General features: G+C 38.4%; 1 protein-coding gene across 3 annotated transcripts in view; it reads left to right on the top strand.

The window, feature by feature from the left end:
- GRID1 (glutamate ionotropic receptor delta type subunit 1) overlaps window positions 1-22413 on the top strand; it is a 604451-nt gene extending 582038 nt beyond the window's left edge. For all 3 annotated transcript variants that reach the window (XM_061373714.1, XM_061373713.1, XM_061373715.1), the window contains 3 exons: window positions 2185-2351; window positions 3744-3984; window positions 21704-22413. In XM_061373714.1, the coding sequence (XP_061229698.1) occupies window positions 2185-2351; window positions 3744-3984; window positions 21704-22132 (837 nt within the window). In that variant the 3' untranslated portion in view covers window positions 22133-22413. The remainder of the gene's footprint in view (window positions 1-2184; window positions 2352-3743; window positions 3985-21703) is intronic.
- Window positions 22414-22625: the final 212 nt, after the last annotated feature.

Below are 22625 nucleotides of genomic sequence, written 5' to 3'. Positions count from 1 at the left end.
CCATAAAACACAACCTGCCTGAGATGTGCAAAAATGGGACTTTTGATGGTCTTTCCCTGTCAGGAAGACCAATGGGACTGATGCCCATTGCCTGTTGCTCCTAACCAGGTAGGAGGCCCATCAGCACCACTGCAGATGTGAAAGCATAAAATGTGAATTTTTAAAGCCCATCACAGGAAAATCAGAGGGCAAGATTCAGAGATTTGCTGCTAACAACCCAGTTAGTTGTACATGATCATTCATAAAATACCTTTGTAAAGCACATTTTAGGCCTCCGAGAATGTGGGTTGCTGGATGAATGGAGGCTAGGTGCCTTGAGGAATCACTCCCTTGCCATGCTTAACTTTTTACACATCCTTGTGTTGATAGGTTATGCGCCTTTTCTGCCTGTTGCATACAGTAAACAGTAACTTGTTTGTTCTTTTCTCCTTTGTGCCACCATTACCAGTTTAGGTAGACAGCCAGGCATAGTATTACAATGCAGACGTGTAAGTCTTGCTCTGGTCTGGTTTCATACAGTGACATCAAAGTGAGAGATATTTTTACAGATGTGCTAGTTCAGTAAGCTGTGTCAGCTAAATCAAAGTATGATTTTAACAGTAGTCTTGTGGCTTCTACTTTAGTAACTCCTGTAAGGCCCATACTGTAGTTCAGGTTTTAATAAGGTTTTGTACTAGTATAGCAACAGTTCTGTGGCTACATGTATTAATTCTGTTACTCTGAACTCACTGAGGAAGTGGCAAAGGAGAAAGCGGGGACAAGCCCACAATGGTAGCATGCCTTTAACAGAAAAATATTTTTAAAGCAGTCAGTCCAGGCTCATTTAAATATTATGAAAGAAAAAGGATATAACATTTTGACTTTGGTCTAACACAGAACTGCCTTGACGTAGATAGAAGGAAAGTGGGGAAAAGATGTGGATTGTAGCAAATAGCTTACAGAAAATCCAGGCAATATTTGTTTCCCTGGATTCCACCCACTGGAGAATAACTCACCCATTTGAATCATTGTGATGTTTAAACAGCTATCAGAGACTTCAGAAAGCTATGGTTTATATCAAAGCATGGTGAAGTAAATTAGCTTAATTGCTCAACTGAGGAGTCCAATATAATACAATAACTAAGGGAGTCTTACAGCCTTACAGATGAAATAAAAAACTGAGCTTACACAAAAATGGAAAATATGCGGAAGGATGAGGTAATTCTGTGTCAAAGCTGCAACCACTGCCTATAAGGAAGCTTATGGGAACCAAACAAATATATGCAGGACTTCAGTTCTCCACCTTGCCTTGTTCTAACCTAAAGAACTGAAATAATTTAGTTGCATTAGATGTTCCAGCCCATCTGTTCCATTGTGCTCTGTATGTTCACTAGAGATTTGAAAACATACTACTTAAATATATTAGGAAACTAATGATTACTTTAACCAAACAAAATGATGACTTTGATGACTTTTTTCTTTACAGAATCCCTATCCAGGGATGTTTCTTACATCTCATGTTAAGTAAGGTTATTTACATTCATCATATGCACTACATACAGGCATTGGTTTGAGTCCTAATTAAGGCTGATATAAGTGGGTGTGTGCTAAATTAAAACAGTATTTGTCCCAAAACTGAGATAATAGGAGATGCTGATGACCATTCTTACCTGTGAAAAAAAAAGAAAAAAAGGAATCTCAAAGCATGCCTTTTGTTAGAGGACTAACATATTTGTTGGAAGGGGCTTTATGTTTTGTGAAGAAAGCTGTAAAGTTACGGTTCTGGTGACTGTGATGACTAGAAAGCATCACTTAGTGCTTATACTTACACCCATGTTGTTACATGAATGTATGGAGCCAGTCACACTCCATGTCTCTTACAAAACATGCATCAAATTTCATCAGCGAAGGCAATAGCTTTAATTTATAATTAATATCCTGTTATGTAAACCTTGCCTACAATTACAGTTGGCTATGTTATCCTATGTATTCCTGTTAAAAATGGAATACATATTAATGAGATTGGACTAGATGAGGTACTGCTGGGAGCAAATAGTATTACATGTGTACTAAGACAAATTCTGACCTAATGGAATATCACAATAGAGTAATGACATGCTCAGGATTTGTTTGCTTGCATGAGTTTTGCCTTAGCTAGAAATGTAATTTGGTTTAGATCATGTTGTGTTCATGCTGTATTTATAGGCAAAGAAAGGAAACTATGCTTTCCTGTGGGACGTGACAGTGGTAGAATATGCTGCGCTGACGGATGATGAATGCTCTGTGACAGTCATTGGAAACAGCATCAGCAGCAAAGGATATGGGATAGCACTCCAGCATGGAAGCCCCTACAGAGACCTTTTCTCCCAGAGGTAAAACAAAACAAAGCTCATTTTATAGGACTTCTCTCTGAAATTAGCAACCATTTATGATTCATGTTAATTTTGGCAATTACTGAATAAAGGACCATAAATGACAGCAGATACATTATAAATTCAGGCTTCAACAAAGCTGCTACTTCTGCTGCACATGCATCTGCCTAGAGAGGAGGGGACTGGGGGTGGTGTTGGCCTTACACCTCCAGGCAGCACTGCCTCTGGCAGAAAAAGGGCTGATGTCCTCACAGCTTTGTATGAGAAGAGATTGAGGAGAGATCTTTGATTCATGCTACATTTTGATGGCTGTGAAGCAATGTGTTGCTCCCTACAAGTAAGCAAGTAATAATGCCCTGGTTTATCCTTTAGTATTGGGAGAGAGGCTGAAGATTCACAACAGTGCAAGAAAACAATTGTTGGGTATTGCATGCGATTGCAAGACAATGCGACTATAAAACTGTGCCATTTATTGATCTTTGAGCTACCAGCTAGGAGTATCTTTTCCATGTAAATGCATACACTGAAATGGAGACATACAGTTGTGCAGGCATGTGTGGTCTCAGCAGAAGGTGAGCGGGTGCTCTGTTCCAGGCAGGGAGCTGAAGCAAGATTTTCATTTCCTCCTTGTTTATAAAGAGGAGTAAAATTCCAGCTGCATAACCAGAGACAAAGCTGCCTCAAGAGAAAAGACTGTTAGTAAACAGCTAAAAGAGTTACCAAACTAAATCCAAAATGAATCATTCATGGAGAGAAGGGACACTTCACAAGAGACAAAACAATGATTAATTAGCAACTGTTAACACTAATTCAGGCATTAAATAACAGCATTGAAGTAAAATCTTTTGCATAAACTACATTTGCTGAAGTAAATGAGTCGGTTGCTGCTTAAACAGATTTGTATTAAGTGGCACAGAAATAGTAGCATGCTTAGTCTCACATGATTTTGAAATTACTGTGGGAGAGCAGCAGTAGAGTGGATTCAGCATGTCACTAGTGGGACCAGCTGTTGCAGCTGAATGTAGCCAGACCAGACATAACTAACTGGAATCATAGAATAGTTAGGGTTGGAAAGGACCTTAAGATCATCAAGTTCCAACCCCCCTGCCATGGGCAGGGACATGATGATTTCCCTTAGAAATGCTTTTTCATTACAGTGGAATTTTTGACAGTCTGTTCTTTTTCTAAAGTTACTTGGTGGAGTTCACCTGCTGCTGTGAGGAGAAAGAACTCGTGATACGAGTTTCAAATGAATACTACTACACAGTGGTGGTCCTGGGATGCAGTTTTGAATTGTGGGACAGTATATTTAAAATATATGTGTCATACAGAAAAGACAAAAACCCAGAAAGTATCAATGAAAGTAATACTTATCTTTCAAAATTTTTGCAGGATCCTAGAGTTGCAAGAAAGTGGAGATTTGGATGTTCTTAAACAGAAATGGTGGCCACGGATGGGACGTTGTGACCTGAATAGTCATGCCAATGCACAGGCAGATGGGAAGGCACTCAAGCTTCACAGTTTTGCAGGAGTTTTCTGCATTTTAGCAATAGGCCTTCTTCTTGCATGCTTGGTGGCAGCATTGGAATTGTGGTGGAACAGCAACCGTTGTCATCAAGAAACACCGAAAGAGGTCCATAACTTTTATTCTTATCACAATTAAAAGTAGCAAACATGTAAGAGAGTGAAAGTTGTGGGATTTTAGGTGCTCTCATACAATAAATCTGATTTATTTTGATTCATTGTACTAAGCTTTGCATATAACTTTTTGGGTGGTTGTTGCTAAACAAATAAAGAAAGCAAAACATGTCTTTTGTGCACATAGAAGGTGCCAAACGGACAGTCCTGGAGACTAAGAGCAGATACAGCATGGACAGCAGCAGTGCTAACTTCCCCACACTGCCCCACCAATGTGCCTCAACCCTGACCTGGAGAGACCACCTTTAGGGATAAGAGAGTAGTTCAGAAACATACCCTCGGCCTCTCTGCTGTGAGTGATGGGGAGGCCAGTCATGGGCATCCAGTTGTGCTATCTGTGGTAATATTTTCTCTGATCTGAGACCCCATCCATCGGCTGTGAGAACCATACCCATCCTGTCCTGGCTGTGCAGCTGCCAGCCAGCTGGTAGCTGTTTTCCTTCACGGCTGACCTAGGCTGAGTTTGAAGAGATAGATGAGCAATTGAGATAGGCCAGCTAGTTATTAACTGAATAAGCCATATTGCCATGAAACTGTTTCTTCCTTTCTTTTGAAATCAGTTTTACCTCTAAAAGTAGCAGTCTCTCGGTAAATGGACCTTTATATGGCATATTTCACCTAGGAAAATTCATCTGAATTTCTTGGGTTTGAAGTCTTCATGCACAGCAATGAGTAATATTTAGCAATGCTATGATAGAATCAGTCCACACTCAAATCTGTCTTGCATGAAACCCATATTTTTTTACATAGATTAAATGTTTAACAAACTAACCTCTTGCAATTTTGGAGACACTGAGGCTTTTGTAGGTGCTTTCATGTTGGAACAGATGTTTGTTACAAGCAAATAATAGCAGCAAGCTGCGCTACAGCTGGAATATAGTACATAGCCCATCAATGCCAACCTATGTTTCTCAAGTTGCCAGAAGTACTGCAGTAATTGACATACCTATCATCTGTAAGCAGTTGTGGCAAATAGGATCTGAAGATACATGCTGCAATCTGTAATGTTGTGAAGTATTTTTCAGTAAGATTCCATTCTTCTGAGCTCCTGCTTCTCCCATTTGAATCCATCCATCAAGTGCTCAGTGATAAACATCTGTACCATGTTTGTGGGACAAAGCTGCAAAGTCACTTGCCTGTGGCTCTGCAATGTACAATAGTGAAAAGGAAATTTTGATAAAAGGAAGCATATCTCTGCTTTGCAAAATGCAGCACTCTAAAAGCAGGCACAGGGAGAGCACAAGTAGGTACTCTTGTTTATAAAGAAGCTTTCATATGAACAGAAGTGCATATTTAATTGCTTTTTGGTTAAATACTGTAGCATTTTTCCCTGCTGTCTTGTAGAAGTTACTTCTGCTGTAACCCAAAGGCCCCACGCCATGTTAGCATTGCTAAAACATAAACGCTTGCAGTAGATGGTTCACTGCCCACTGTGAAAGCTAGGTAGAGCAAGGGGCAGGGACGTTGTCTGAAGTGTCCTCATGCTGCGTGTGCACAAGTATTTGTTTTGCCAGTTTTGGAGTGCATTCCCCTCTCTATGCTCAGGGACTTGTCTTTGTGTGACTTTGTAGAGTGAGATGAGAATATGCCCCAAAGGCAGTTTCATATAGGTAAGGAAAAATAATTCACTCCTTTACTACAAGGTGCTTTAAATAGTTTCCATCTCTAAGAGTCTGACTTAAGTTTAAATATCTTCTTTTTGCCCATACCCTTATCTTTTTATAACTGTAAGAAGGATTATTACGTATCTCTGCCTACCCCATCCCATCTTTTCTCCCCTTTCTATGCCTCTTCTATTCCTTCCCTTTCCCTCCAGTGCATTCCTGATCTGGGTTGCTCTGTACAACCTCTTTTTCCGTTTCTGTGACAAACAGTAGAATACTTTTAAGTGTCAATTTTTTAAAGTATGCTAAAACTACTCATCCAGTAAAGCTGTACTTGGGCAGATGACCTGGCAAGAGAGCTGGGTCTGCCCTTAGAGCACAGTGAACCTGGGTTAAGGGAGGCAAATTAAAGTTAGTGCACATGAGCAGGCTCAGGAAAGGTCAATGATGGTGGTACTACCGAAAGAGGGAACGGAGTCAATGGGCGCCCCGGCACAAGTAGGTGTTGAGGTTGAACGAGAAAGTGTGTGTTCTTGAGGAGAGGGCACAGGGATGAGAACTCACAGGCCAAGCCATCAGGAGGGTATGTGAAGCCAGCAGGGTGGAACATAACGAGGGGTCCCCGAAAAGGACAGCTGAGTGCAATGCAAAGCTAGAAGCACTTTTGGATCAGGTCAGAGCAGCCACAGGGAAGGGTAGCTGCTGCCCAGACCCATCGATGGGCAGTTTTCAGAGGTCTTCTGCTTAACACGTGTTGTTATTAACAATCTAAACTCTGTTTCCACCCGGTCCCGTTGCGGATTGGGTCGTGCAACACATTAACGCCAACCCGAGCTCAAAACGCACACCCGAGGTTGCTGCAGCTGCAGCGCCCAGGCGCTGGCCCCTCTCTTCGGGCCAGGCATCAGCCGGACGCACCAGCCGCCCATCCCGCGCTGCTTTCTGATTGGCCCGAGCGGCCGGGACCCCAGTGAAACAGTAGCGAGTACGTGACTAGAGTGCCCGCGGTTGATGGCTGCCCGCCCCACGCGGTGGCGCCCCGGGGATGGGAGCATGGGGACTGGCCGCCGTGAGTAGAACATCCTCTCGGGTAAATCGGCAAGTGAACGTAGCAGGTATTTGTCGGTAGATTAGTGGTCAGAATCATTTTATTTATGTGGCATTAGAGGAGGGATTGAAGCGGGATTGCTGATGGCTGCTGTGATTAAGATAGGAAACAAAGTTTCAGAAGAGATGGTATAAGTTGGTTGAAGATTTTAAACGTGTTTAGGAGAACCAGACTTCAAGACTTAAGAGAGGACAGGATCCAGGGAGGAAGAGGGCCTTGAATCTGAGGACTCCCCTGATTCAATCAGGACCCATGGATGAGCATTGTTTAGGGGACTTAAAGCAAAGCTAAGATTTTTATCTCCAAGCGCTGATCTTCAAGAGGAGTGGTTTTGGGTATCTTGTTTCTGTCTCTTTGTATTATCCAGCTTTTCTACAGCAGTAGCTGTAGTAAGAGAGCTACCGCATGCATAGCATGTACAGAACACTAAAATCTGCCTGTCAGCTGCATCTGACCCTGAAGACAAGTCGGTTAGTTCAGTAAGAGCTGCACACTTCAGATCATGCTGTTGATTTTCTTCTGCTTTTGAGAAGTCTTTGGCAAAATATGAGTGTTATGATACCACCTAAAAACTGTGGGAACTGGATTGTCTCCCAGTCTTTGTTTTCTTCTAGGAAGTGGAGGGTCACAGAAGGGACTGCTCTTGCAGCCTAGGATTAGACTTTGGTGTCATCTCATGATGCAAAGGACAAGGAGCTAGTGTTTGGCTTGTGATCCTTACCCTGTTAAGTGCTTTATAAATCCATTATAGAAAATTACAGTGGATTCAGGATTGAACAAGGAGTTGTCATAAGTTGCAGAGCCCAAGTTTAACGTTTCCTCTTCTTGACCCAGTTGGGTAGGCTGTATCATGCCAACAATTGACAGTATACTGAGGTGTTGAAGGACTCAGATGACGGTATAAATCACAACATTTAATTACAATAAGCGTGAAAAATGTAGCATCAACTGTATAGCTAGGAGGAGCAGAAAGCCTGTTCTTTGAAACCAGCTAAGCATAACTTGAACTTTGACATTAGAGACTTGATAGGAAGAGTTATGTCAGATGGAGACTACTTCCAACTGGAATATTTTTTACATTGTTTGTATATGAAGAAAATCTGCCCTGCTCAATTAAAAAAAATAGTACTGTTTCTCCCTCCAGGAAAGATAGACTTCCTTTACTTTCCCCAAAACACAGCTGCCATTGATTCACAATTCTATCATGCAGGCAATGGTGAAATTTCTTGCTAGGAGAGTGAAGGCTGGGTTGGTTTTCTTTTTCAAGATGTTACTGAAGATACGTTTATTCTGTTTGAAGCAGAATTGTAAAAATGTTGCTAATGATTTATATTGTAAATAACTTACTGTTATCCCTTTTAATTCTTCATTTAATCCTTATCAGATCAGATTAACAAAAAAAAAAGATTAGCTACAACACCAGGAAAAAATGTGTAGCCTCAATGCTGTACCGTATTTTTCTATTAGGGCTCAAGTTTGTAATCTTGTAAACTTGGAAAGAGATCTAGTAATGTTTAAATGTCCTTATTATTTTATAATTCAGGAAAATTTAAATTTGGTCATCTTTCCAAATCAGATTTTCTAGAATCTGTAATCATCCTCTCCTAATTGTTATTAATACCCATCCATCCTATACCCTGTACAGTGAAATTTAGCCAGCTCATACATCTATCCCTGTGTGTTAAATTCTGGAATTTACACAGCTGCTACTCAGCCTGCAATAGTGATACCTAATCTTTAGACTTTGATAAGGCTCAGAGATTTTGGGAGTTGTAAAATAAAAGATGAAAGTTAGTATTTATTCTGGAATTTCTGTTCAGTCACTCTATGTCCCTTTTAAATAACTGAGAAATCGGATAAAGTTACTGAAACCTTGCCTGATAGAAATGTTGAGCTTTAAATAATTATCTCTAGATTTCTGTATCTTTTGATATGAGTCCTATGCATTTATTTCATGACATCAATAAACTATAATATAATTTGGATCATTTAGCTTCCAAGGGCTTTGCCACATCATCAGTGTTTTAGTACCTTTTATTCCATTTGACAGACTAAATGACAGTTTTAAAATCTTCATTGTCAATATGAGCAAGTGTAGCTGCTTATTGCAGTGGAGTCCCCAGCATCCTCTGCGCTTTATCAGCTGTCTTATTGTGATGTACTGTTCCCCCTAAAGATTATTACTTCTTAGATCTCTTCAGAGGTACTAAGAGAGTACTCCTAGTTCATCCACATACTATACTCCAAAACAATGAAAACTGAGAAGCAAAGATAAAATACCATATTATGAATGGAAAGAAAGTTGAATTCCAGTATTTTTCACTCTGCATGAGATGTATTCACTAAAAACATATTAACAGGAAACCCCACAGCAAAGAAAACTAGTCACTTATACAGGATGGGGTTTTTTTTGCTAATAAAACTGATACTTGTTGCATCTTCCATATAGGGTGATACTGATTCACTTATTGTTGATACAGCTCTTAAAACACAGTGTCACAATGATCTCAGGTTCTTGATTATTCTTTAGCTCAGATAATATATATTACAAATCAGAAATGGGTTTTTTTCCAAACTAATTGTGCTGCTCCTAGCAGTATGTTTCAGAAACTATACCCAGAGTGTCTGCAATTTTGTAGTGCATGAAGATTTCGGGTTTTTACTGATTAAGGAATAGCATAATTCTTCCATCTAATGAGTTGCTACTAGTCACTGCCTCATAGCTTGTATAAAATTTATAATTCATTAACAATCCCAGGTTCCACAGCTTAGTTTGTGTTTTCTTAACTTTCTCATGCTTCTGCAAAATCATTTTATTCAACAGACTCTCATCACTTTTCTGTTCTCACTTTTTATTTTCAAATGATAAAAAGGGGGCAGCAATTCAAGTACTGTCCAGAGAACGCATTTGTGTACTAGTAACAGCATCTTTTAATTCCTGTTTCCTGCTAGTCCCTGCTTAATAATGTTTTAAATGTTGTTGAATCTCAAAAAGTCTAGGCTCTGCAATACTTTGTAGCTCTATAGGACAGATGGATATAGCAAAATTACTCTAAAAATTATCACAAATATCTTGGCAGTGTGCAGGATGAAAGAAAGAAAACCCATATTTTTGGCCAGGGCAGCCGTGTATGATTTGCCTTAAGTTACCCTCTATTCATTTTCAATTATATGCAAATTCCAGCCTACCTCAAAAATCCGTATTTCCAGCTTTAGCAGTGATGAAAGTTACCTGCTAGAACTCTCCTCTGGTATTAGAAGACTATGAAGCCCAGTGTACCTTAGAAGTGGAAATACGAGCTAGCAAATACGAGTTCAATGGATTGAAATTGGTCACTGTAAGAATTGTGATTTGCACCATCTTCATCTTACTTCAATTCTCCAACCAGATATTACTTCATGGCGATCCAAGCTTCCATACTTTCAGCATGGTGTCAGCAGTGTTGTTTTTTATTATTAAAGAGTCTTATGCTTTCACCATTATTTTCACCTTCCTTGTCTTTTTCTTTGTCACTTCATTTACCTTGTCACCTTTGTGTATACTTTTTGTCTGATAATTTTATTTCCTCTGGGATGATTCCTTTTGAGAATGAAAGGAAACATGAGATCCTCAAACTGGTATTTTACTTTCCCTTCATTGCATGTCCTCTATATTTTATCTTGGTTTTATTTAAAATTATTTTTTTCTGTATTTTTATGACATGTCTGAGAACTTTGTACATTTTTTTTGCTCAGTTGCATATAAATGATCATTTGTTTGTACCACTGTGTTGTATTCTACTGTGAATAAATAAAGTTTTTTTGGGGAAAATGAATCATTGAAACACTGGCAAAATAATGCATTTTAATGCCATCTTGAAATTCAGTTTCAAACTAGCTTTGAATATAATAAGCTGTGAAACTGTTTTAAATAGCATTTTTAAATCGGCAGAGCAGTGTTAGGAATCAGTCATGCCAGAATCCAAAGTTTAATGTTGTTTGATGATGAAATATAAGCTGGAAAAATCAGTTAAAGAAAAAAAATAATAAAAGGACGATATAATATATGAATTGTCTTGTATACAAACCGATAATTGGAAGGGCATCTTAAGTAACTCAGTATTGGCTTTTTACATGAATGAAGAAACAAGATTTTCTACTCGGCTATTATGTAATATCTGGTCATAGGTAGTATATTATCAGAATAAAATGAAATCAGTCAACTCTTCCTATTGATTGCCATAGTTTTAGGTCAAGGCTGTAATGATTTAAAAGTAACATGTCATCCCTGTTATTATTGACACCAGGCCCAGGCTTCTGCTACTCAAAGCTGTGTTGAAGCACTGAAGTTTGATTCTAGCATATTTCTGTAGCTGCAAGGAAGGGATTTTTGTGTTTGGCTTAATTTTTCTCTTGGTCATATCAGAAAATTCTGCTAATGGGATTCTTAGGGATATAATCTGGATTTACTTAGCATAAACCTTACGGGGGCCAAAAAAAAAAAAGAGTATTCAACAGAAATAAGCTTAAAAAATGAACGTTGCCATACAGGGAAGTCAGAAAGAAACAGTCCGTTTTGAAGTTCCAGTTTGGTAATGAATTTAAGTACTTGCTTGTGTTGCATTATATCATCCATCCCAGAGAAATTCTGTGGGTACTCATGTGCTTGGCATGAGCTTATGTATTTTACTGAATTGAAGCCTTAATGTGTCAGATTCTTTTAGATTCTTCACACAATGTTTACAGAGCTAATGTTTGTATATTTTATCTCAGCCTACACTGCTATTTTAAAGCTGACTTTTTCAGGGGGGGTCAAATGTTCAGTGGTAATGAAATCAGTAAAAGTTTAAAATAAAAAACATAAACGTGACTTTTTTCTCAATTTTTTTTGTTTTTGTAGTTTATAAAATGCCTTAGGCCTTGATCCAACTAAACATTTAAATGTGTATGTAAAACTAAGTAAGAGTATGTACAAACTGAAAATTACATGTGCATTGAAATGATTTGAAGATTGAATTTACTATACAATAATATTAACAGGCAATTTATAAATCTATTTGTCAAATTTAAATAATTTTATAATACCTGAAATAATCTGTGCTCAATATTAGCAAAATTTTAAGAAATCGCAGGTACTAATATTGTGGAAAATAGATATATTTAAAAATCAAACATACTTGGGTATGATTAGATTGGATATAAGGAGGAAATTCTTTCCTGTTAGAGTGGTGAGGCACTGGAATAGGTTGTGAATGCTCTGTTTCTGGCAGTGTTCAAGGCCAGGTTGGAAGAGGCCTTTGGTGAGATGGTTTAGTGTGAGGTGTCCCTGCCCATGGTAGGGGTGTTGGAACTTGATGATCTTAAGGTCCTTTCCAACCCTAACTATTCTATGATTCTATGATTTTCTGTAAGTTCAGAACCATATTTATAAGCACATATATATAGGAAAGAACTACTCAAACTTACCCAACATAACAAGTACTATTTCTTCATAAATATTCAGCATCCAAGAGTTCCATTATGGGAAACTGGTGGCCAGATTGTTATGATGCTGAGCTATTTTTAATAATTTGGCTTGCTATGTATTTTCTCATGTCCAAATAGGAGCTTGGGCAGTTTCCAAAATATAGTCCCAAATGGGGGTGCAGAAATCTTTTCAAAATGCAGGTTTTAATTAAAGCATTTGTGGTTAATAGTCATAAATAAGAATTTTCTAAGACTTTCGCATATCTGGAGTGGAGAGGCTTTGCAATGCAACTATCATAACTATCACTGGGCATCAAACAGGTTGTAGAAGCAATTCCTTGTGACAGCTCCCTCTTGCGCTCCCAGCCTAACAGGGAAAAATTGGAACTTCTGAGATTTGGATTTGACTAGGCTGGAATCATGAAGAAGGATGATGATAGAGCAATCTGTTATGCCTGATGCTCCGGTAGAGTAAATCAGACTGATAAAGGGTAGCATTGCTTTGCTTTGGGCCCAGTAGGGTGAAAAATTACATCCCTTGTGCACTAGGTAATAATTTAGGATTTAAAAGCTGTATAAAGCAAGGTAAAGAATCCATTAAGTTTTAGTGAGTTTTGGAATAGAACCTTCCTGAATTTAATCTTTACTTCATAAAAAAAAATCTGTCACCTTGTAGGGTCAGTTTAGATGTTGAATTCTGAAAACACCACCCTTTTCAGGCCATTCTCTTTGGCTGCAGTGCCTAGAATCTGCTATTTCAAAACAAGTATAAAAAGTAGTAAGTATATGTTTGCTAAAAAGAGTGAAATATTGATTATATTATTAGCCTCACTATCTTGATCCTTTTTTTTTTTTCTCCCCACATCTTCCTTTTCCTGTCTATCTGGAGATGGCCAATGATGTGAGGTTGGGCCTCAGAAGCATGGTGAGACTTCATGATTAACGTACAGATAACTGGTTCATTGTTGAAAATGCCTGCAGAGATGAATTCTTGCTAGTTTTCTCCTCATCTTTGCCTCTCCTTGGAACTCCCCTTGAACCTAACCTTTGTGTTGTTGGAAATGCCTGTAGCTACAATATATGCAGTTTGTGCACAGTAAAGGTTTCTCCACATGCAACCTCTCCTTTCTCCTAAGAGTTCCTTTGCAGAGACATTGGCATGCTCATCAACCATCACTCGTTCAGTACTGCTCTTTTCTGCTTGTGTTGAAAAATGTTTCTTTTTATTCTCTTACTATTCTGTTTATTGTTAACCTCATGAAAACTGTGGAAACATCTGTATAATGTGAGCCAGTAATTTGTTTTCTTTGTAGTTGAGTTACCAGCTTCTAATGCTCGCGAACCAAGGTTGGTAAGGATTTTAAAGCTTGATTACCTCAGCGTGAGGCTGAATGTCCCCTTTGATACTGAGTAACAAATGAAGGTGCTCTTACCTTGCAGTTTTGAGTCTGCTGTTTGTTGTGAGGACTAGCCAGTGCTTCTCTGTGGTTGCAGTTAATGGATTGTGATGAATGTGGGAGCAGATCACTGCAGGAGACTGTGGGGCTCTTGCTGTCATCTAATGTGCAATGCTTGTCCCGTTGTTACTGTGTCCTGCATATTTATTCACACAGTACTGCAGCATACAGATGCAAGTGAAGAGAAAAAAGTAAAACAAAGACAGATGTTGAGCTGTTTTAAATTGGTGTGCATCATAAACATTAGTGTCCTAGTGGGGAGCCTAACATATGGTGAATTTCTGGATAGGGCTCCCAAACATGAGCCATGGGACAGTTACAGCCATTTTAAGAATTAGATCCCTGGCTAGATGTGATCAGGTTAAGGGAGCAGTGCGGGTATGGGAAGATACGATGTACCGCATGAAGCTCCTTGCTGTTCTGTAGCAAATCACTGTTACTTGATTGGTCTTTCGGTTTTTGATAATAATTTCTTACTTTCATCAGTTACAGATATTTTCTGGCTGTGGGTAGGTGGGAATGAACTTTGGCAATATATTTGAAACAATTTTATATCACATTAACAAACTTGCCAGTTTCTGTTAATTCTCACTTCAGGTTTACTCGAAGGGAAAAGAATATTACTCTTTCTTCATAGGGAATTTCTGCTGTTGGAGAGCATTTCATAATGTATAAGATGGTCTTTTGTACATGACCTTTTATAAAGCTTTGTTTCTTTGAAAATCACACATTGAATGAAATTAATATATTTTAAAACTTTATTTTATTCTTTCAGCTGGCTGACAAGTCTAGTGGACCTCAACTGATGTCTCAATGCATTTTTTTAACAGCTGTTTTATGGATAATGGCTTAGTTAACTGCTAATTTAAAATACATGGTCTAGTTTCTACTTATAATAGCAGAAGCTTGATTGCAGACTTCGGCCTATTTATAAAAGCAGTTTTTCAAGTAGACTCTTGAGGTGCATCATACTTACTTCTAATAAGATACTATTATGGTCAGCCCAGCTTCTAGCAGAGTACACTCAGAAACAGCAAATTTTATGTAACATTAAGTGCTGTTTGAATAGGTTAGTTGCCTGTGTTAAATTAATGACAGGAAACATACATCATTGCTGCATCTGTTTACACGTCTGTCTGCATTTCACTGCACTGCTGTCTGCAGAATCTCTAGAATAATGTGTGGCACACTGAGTCATATTAAAAAGGGGTTATTTGTATTAATATAACACCCTACTGTGTTGTCATTGTTTTGCAGAGTATCTATTACATATATTGTCACTGCTTTTTCTTCTTGAGCAAGCCAATTATGTCTGGGTTTGCCACCATGTTGGAGCCTCCTGAAATAAATTAAAATTGCAGTTTTACATATGCAGTAGCTGTAGCTGAAAGTAATTATAATGACCCTGAGTGAATACAGAATTTCAAAATAACCTTAAGCAAGTGTACATATGCAGAGCTTCTTCATTTCTCCTTAAATGTTTCAGTCCATGATTTCTGAAACCCCATGGACAGAAGCTCGTAGCTGGGTGGAGCTGTGGGTTTTGATGCTGAGCTAGGAAGAGAATAGCCTGTGGGTACCTGAGTATGCAAACTTTGCTGTTTTGGTTTTATTTCTCTGCTTTGTTCTTCATCTGTGAATCATGTCTGTGCATGGAAATGCTTCAGAGACTTCCTTTCTGCCTAGCTGGGTACATGTGTGCCTTCCATCATCTGTGTTTCATGAACACTGAAACTTGATTTTTTTAACAGATGCATATGGGTTAAGAGGTGTTTTACATGGATGGTAGAGGGCCTGGCTTGTAACCTGGTTAAGGTCAGAAGAGGAAATGTTTGTCTGAGGCTGGAGCTTAACTTAAATTTTGAACCCCAGTCCTAATCACAAAATTGCCTTATTTTTTTAAATAGTTCTTTCACTAAGTGAAAATGTAGTATTAATATTTATGTCTTGGTTTCATTTTTCACCAAAAGATAATCCTTCATGTTGTCACCCAAGACAGAAACAGACAAACAAACGAAACAGAAATGTGCCATGATTGATGATTAAGACTACATTTCTTTAAAAGCATTATTTTCCGTATATCTCCTGCGGCTTATTAAGAACTGCATTTTCAGGCTTTTAATACTTGGCATACTTATCAGCGTCTGCCAAGGAGGTATTGATGCATTCATGATAGCCCCCCAGTGTATATGCCTGACTGCCCATATTGGCTACATTTCTGAATTTTTAGTACTTGATATTTAGGGTCAGGGCCATTGGTCTTTTTCTTCTTCACTAGTCTTATGTGGGGTTTTTTGCATGTGTGGGATGCAAGATACAGCTTATCATAGTTTTGGCATAGATTTAGCATAAAATTTCTGCAGATACTAGGTCTTCCTTTTAGGGCATTTGTCTCCCTTTTTGGCCTTACTGAAACTGATTTTTTTTTTTTAATCTCTTCAAGGGCTTCTCTTGAACTTTGTGGTAAGATCAGAGAAATCGTGAGTAAGAACAGGAGGCCACATTAGTGTCTTTAATAAAATATTTTATTAAAAAAATCTTGTCTTTGGAAAATCCCAGCTGTTGCAAGCCTGGCAGCTAAACAGTCCTACCTTTGTATTCATTGTGTTTGGAGTGGTGTAGGCAATGTCTCGAAAACATCAGCTGTAGGTCCTTTCCAGTACTCACTGAGACGTCTTTCAAATTTGATGTTGACTCCAGACCATTCAAGTAGTTACATATTCTTTCATCCTGATTGCCCACATGCTGTCAAAAGTCACAGAAAATAAGCTAGGAAAAGATATTTATTACTATGTAAATCATCCTTTCTGCACTTTCATCTTGCTATAATTTCTCTCCATGTGGTAAGGCCAAACATGGTTATTCCTGAAAGGGAGTTGTAGTTTCTTGCAGGTGCGGTTGTGCAGGGTTAGTTGTTCCTGGATAATTCTGGTGAACATCATTCAAGTCCATATCAACAGTTACCACTGTGTGCTCCTGCTGTCCGTCACAGGCCACTGAACCTGTCGCTCATGATCAAGTGTTTGGGACATATCAGAAACATGTCCTTCATTCACCCTTCCAGAACTCAGACTCACTGGGGAGGAATGACATTTAAATTGGTATTTATGAATAAGATAATTTCCCGACCAGAAGAAATGTCTGGTTAGTTATTTTATGTAAGTTTGAGGAGAATAAGCCTGTGTTTATAATTAATTTTCCTTACATGTGGTATTTTTTCTTTCTCTCTTTCTCTCTTTCTCTCTTTCTCTCTTTCTCTCTTTCTCTCTTTCTCTCTTTCTCTCTTTCTCTCTTTCTCTCTTTCTCTCTTTCTCTCTTTCTCTCTTTCTCTCTTTCTCTCTTCCTCTCTTCCTCTCTTTCTCTCTTCCTCTCTTCCTCTCTTCCTTTCTTTCTTTCACTGATTAATTTCCTCAACTGATCTATTTGGAGTACAACATTGAATACTGAAAACAGAATCATGAAGGTAGCAAAGGAAAACTGTTTAATCTCTTTCTGACAACACAAGTATATACATTTATGCAATGTAGCTATATATGAAAAGTGAATTGGCATGTAACATTTGAGATATGACATCTATAGTGTTAATTTTTGTATATTAAGTACAAAAAAGAAAGGGAAAAATACCTTTGGTAACATGTCTGTTACAGACACTGAAGTATTAAGTTTGAAGCTCATTCATTCAGCTCTTGAAGAGACCTAACAAGAGCTAAGTGGAGCTGAAGCTAGACCCTCCACTTTGGGTCTGGTTTTTGTTTGTTTGTTTTTTCATCCAGATGCCAGGTTTGGTGCCTCTGCCATTCCCTAGATCCAAGCATAAATTTTTAATTTATAGTAATTTATTAATTTTAATTCATTAAATGCAAAAATAGAAAATAGCTACAGCATTAGAAAGCTTGAAAACCTCTTGCAATGCTACATTACCATTTCACAGTTAAAGTGACAAAGTCTCAGGATATGGGAAAAAAAAAAAGGAACCTAACTGTTTAAAAATTATACCAAATGGCTTATATTTAATGAGAATTATAGAACTAAAAATAAATAAGGACTGAACTGACAAGGGAGAAAAGAATAATAACTTTTAAGATTTGTTTCTCTGGCTTTATTACCATTTAACCCTTTTTACATTTACCTTGTTACTTTTCAGTAAGTAGCACATGCTTTGTTACTGAATTTTCCAGGAGAACAATAAAGGAAAGGAAGATGAGGTTTACAGAATTTACAAATTCTGAAAGCTTGGCTTGTCGAATGAAGCTATCCCAAAACCTTCAGTTCTGGAAATCTTGGGATTTACGGCAGTTTTCTAGTAACGTAATAACAAACTAAACTTTTCAAGCGTTTCTAATTTTTATCATAGGTTTTTTTTTAAGCATTTGAAAAATCATTCATTCCGCATTAAGATAGTTTCTAGTTTCATACAAAGCTTGACATTTAGTTGTTTAGCTGCTCTTAATATAATAAGACAAAGAAAAAGAAAAGAACCTTTAAGAATGTGTTTTATTATTCCTCAGAGACAGGGTTGTTTTCCTCAACCTTTACAAGCATTTTATTTTAATAACAAAAAGAATGAATAATGTGAACTTCTGGGTTCTTGGAAGCCTTTAAAAGTTTTCTCCAATCTTAATGAGGCCCAAAAGTTGTCCTTAATGCTGAAACAAGAGCTAGAAGTAAGCAACTTAAATCTCCCCCCCTACCTTTTAAAAAATCCCAACCATTTACTTCTCTACTTACTTCATAAAGTGTTTTGTTGTAGATAAAATAGGATGTCTGAGTGCAGGAATTACTTCTTTCTTGATAATGAAAACTTCAGCACACTGAAGCATAAGTTTATATTGTGAAACATAAACAACTGCAAATCCATTTTCTGAGGAATGTGGTCCCAGTCCAGCTGCTGTGCTGGACTGTGCATAGCAGAAGAGGGCAATCCTGTTAGGTCAGTGAAGGGAAATATTCTAAGCGATGTTACCTTGATAACCCCTCTGATCTGGACCAAGAGGTGTCTATTAACACCATCCCATCTGTGGCTCTTCAGTTTACATCTTCAAAGACCTAAGCTAAATACATTACCAGGATTAGTTTATCCTTTGAATTCTACCACCTTTTGTGCACAGAGGCTCCAAATGAAGAGCACACTTCATTTGCAAATGTATTTTTCCTCTGCAAAATGTTAATGATTGCATGTTGCAAATATTGAAACTCTACCTTTCCATCTGGCTTGCTTAGTTATCCCAGTCACATTATACTTGTTCCTGTAGCAAAGCAGGATGCAGTGCACTGAGGATGTGCTTAAAGTCAAAAAATATAAAAATAAATAAAATGCTGATATATATTTTCAATTGAAATTATAGAGGTCAGAAAAATGCAATTGAGTCATGAACATTTCTTCAAAGTCTTATTTAGGAAAATTTGTTGTAGTATTTGCTCAGTTCTAACCTGAGTTCTATATTTTATTTTTTTGTTTTATTCTTTATTTTATAGTAGGGCCTTAGCAAGAATAGGGGTCCCAGGTAACTAAAATGCCAACTTAGGAGTCTAAATCAGGCCTAGCAGCATTTTTGAGAAAAGAAATAGTACAGGTAACCTCAAGAAGCATTATATAATGGGCTTCTGGGAGCTAGCTTCCTTAGACACAGGTATTGTCACAAGTGGCAGTACCTGGAGTTTGTGGATAAGCAGAACTTCACCGCAAGGTTTTATTAGCAGACAGCTGAGGAAAACACAGCAGTGCACAACTGGGTTTCTGTGCAAAAGAAACCCGCCCAGAGAGCTAGAGCCCTTACTCCTGATGGGGGACAATAGAGGAACACTTCTTGCAGTTGCCCCCAGTCCACAATTTTACCTCAGGATAGAGAAATAAATAAAATTATTAATTAAATCCATGCAATCCTCTGGCCATTGTACCACAAATCCTCACTTTACTTAGGCACAGAGTTTATGAAAAAGCTTTTGTATTATCATCTGGTGCATTGTCTGACTTACTTGAATAAAGAGCCTGACAAGTCGGGTATGGCTGTTAGCAAGAAGAAATTAGCACAGCTACAGGGGTTATTTGCTAAAGTATTGTGTGGTCCCTTTCTGCCACAAAAGTATTTTTTTTTAATTTATTGTTTATTGATTTTCTCTAACTAAAAATGACCTGGTTATTTGCTTAAAAAAAACCCCAACAACAGTATTTTTTGAAAAATAGGTTTTTTTCCTTGGTGAGGAAGACGATATCGTTTCTGTGAACTTCCTTGAGATTTGAGTGGATTTGTGGTGTATATGAAATAGGAATTCATTTTCTACTCTTAGCAAAGGAGATGCAGTGTGCAGCTCAGCCCTGTAATTGTGAAACAGTTATACTCCACTGAAATCAATACGGATTTAGCCTCAGCTAAGGACACAGTTTTGAGCTCATTATCATGTAACACTAGTTTGGGCTCATTATCATGTAACTCTAGTTCATTTCCAAATCCATGCACAGATCAACAAACCCAACAGTTCTCGAGTAATGTAGACATGGTGTTAAATCACAAGTTTAGAATCAAATCTGTAGTTGACATTGCCTGGAATCAAGGGCTTTTGTGCTGACTTGTCAATTTACAGGTTTGCATTTTAGTGAAGACCACTGAAATAATACTAGGATTCTCTGTGCTCCACCTGAACAGAAATGGCAAAAGATCATGAGGAGTAGGAGAAAGTGGAACCTTATACTTCTCTGTTCCCATAACTTAAGTTTGTGGTATGAATAAGAGCATCTGAAGACTGTTGGTGTTGGATTTAACAAACATTTAAGCACACCTTGATCTGGGGGCAGTCAGGGATTACTGCCACACAAAAGTTTCAGGTAGTCCTACTTCTTAGGCTGGAATCTTGCTGGCTGCCTAGTGTAATTACAGGTTTCTGTCAGAGAATTTTTGTTTCCAGGATTGTTGAGCTTTTACAAATGCTTTGCTGCTATTCTGTTGTATGTTATACTTGCATCAAATAACTACAACTGCAGATCATAGCTTTGCATTATGAAATATAGAGAAATGAAATAATATCTTTTTATTGGCAATAAAATGCTAGCTATTAAAATTCAATCATACAGCATCCCAGGTGGTCAACATTACCCTGCCAGTTTTGTTGCTTTCCAATTTGATCATCCTGAATGCTGCACTGAGGTGATAAACAGCCCATTGTAGGTCTTTTCTACTTTAGGTTTTAAAGATGACTCCTTTTGCTGTATTTCCTCATGGAAGTTAAAACATTTTGAGTAAGTGGTCCTGAAAGTCTGTTCAAGTGACTGCCCGGGAGCCTTAAGCAATGCTTTCTTAGAAGGTGGTGATGCATTTGCTAAGGATCAGTGTTACTTTCCCAAGCTCTGACCAGATGACTTGTCAAGGTGGCAGACAGCTTATAGTTGGTCACACAACTATTCAAAACAGAAATGAGTCGTCCCCTCCTCAGGTCTCCCTCAGTGCTGTTCCAGTGTTTTGTAGCCTGTGTCACACAGGTGACCCTGGGCTTCCTGCTGAGAAGGGAGACTTTATCACCACAACCGCTAGATTTTGGCACATGAAGCCAATCACCCTGGAGTCACCTAGGCTGCGTATGGTGTTTTACTGACATGTTCCTTAGAAAACACACTGCAAGTAGATAAGACAGTGGTAAGCTGTGAGCGGTAATTGGTGAGCTGCTCACTGGAATCTGGAGTCCCAACTCACTTGTTTGTCTGCCATATGCTTTTTTGCTGGGCTTGTACACCATGAACTAAGGGTTGTAGGATGTGCTGGTCCCTGGTGCAAGCTCCTGTTAGCTGAACCAGAGCCATCAGTTTACCTGCAAGGAGGGTAGGTCTGACAACATCAGGGCTTTTGCAGGCTGAGATTGAGCTGGTGTTTTCTTCTGTGTGTCTCTCAGCTGGAGATGTTGGGCAGACCTTGAGGTTTTGCATATGCAGAGATGAAATTGAAATGATGTAATGAGTGAAGAGCAACTCCTGTCCCACAGAGGAAGAAGAGGGCCGGGCATGACTGGAGATTGTGTTTGGACTGATTGTTCTGGTTTCTTTCTCACTAGGACAAAGAAGTGAACCTGGAGCAGGTCCATAGACGCATGAACAGTTTAATTGATGAAGACATAGCCCACAAGCAAATCTCTCCAGCATCCATTGAAATCTCAGCCTTGGAGATTGGTGGCATGCAGCCAGCTCAGACCCTGGAGCCAGTACGTGAATACCAGAACACACAACTTTCTGTCACCACCTTTTTACCAGAACAGACAACTCATGGTGCCAGCAGGACACTCACAGCTGCCTCAGGCAGCAACCTGCCGCTGCCCCTGAGCAGCTCAGCCACCATGCCCTCCATACAGTGTAAACACAGGTCACCAAATGGAGGACTATTTCGTCAGAGTCCTGTGAAAACCCCGATCCCAATGTCTTTTCAGTCTGTGCCAGGGGGAGTCATTCCAGAAGCAATGGAACCCTCGCATGGAACATCCATATGACGAAAACTAACAATAAAACAACCAGCAGAGCTTTTTAATACAAAATTTAAAAGAAATGAAAAAAAAAACCACAAAACAAAACAAAATGAACTCTTACATTTTTCTTGTATATACCTGTAAATAATGAAAGAATGAAGTGGGGTAAAAGTGTATTTTGAATATTCCCAATTTTCGAAGTAAGTAAAAAACAAAAAAAAAAAAACAAAAACAAACAAAAATGTATGAATGACTTTGTAAATTTTGTTCTATATGAATAAAAAGGCAAACTACTTGTGATCGTTCTCAAGTGCCAAAGAAGACCAGTTACTGGGACTGAGGGCCATATGTTGGTTTTTTTTCATGGATTTCAACATTTATTCTCTTACTGTTTTTCTGTGGTTTTGTTTTTTTTGTTTGTGGGGATTTTTTTTTTAAGAAAAATATGTATCTGTTTCTAGCTAGAAAAGCTATCTATGCTCAGATCTCTCTTCAGAACCCTATTTTACAGTCAAGA

This window comes from Neopsephotus bourkii, unplaced genomic scaffold (genome assembly GCF_033783945.1).
Source record: "Neopsephotus bourkii isolate Nb327-2 ecotype Australia unplaced genomic scaffold, CSIRO-AGI_Nbou_v1 NB_1634, whole genome shotgun sequence".
In the NCBI taxonomy this organism is placed as follows: Eukaryota; Metazoa; Chordata; class Aves; order Psittaciformes; family Psittacidae; genus Neopsephotus; species Neopsephotus bourkii.
The sequence above is the reverse complement of the archived record's forward strand: the minus strand, read 5'-3'. Positions and strand labels throughout refer to the sequence as shown.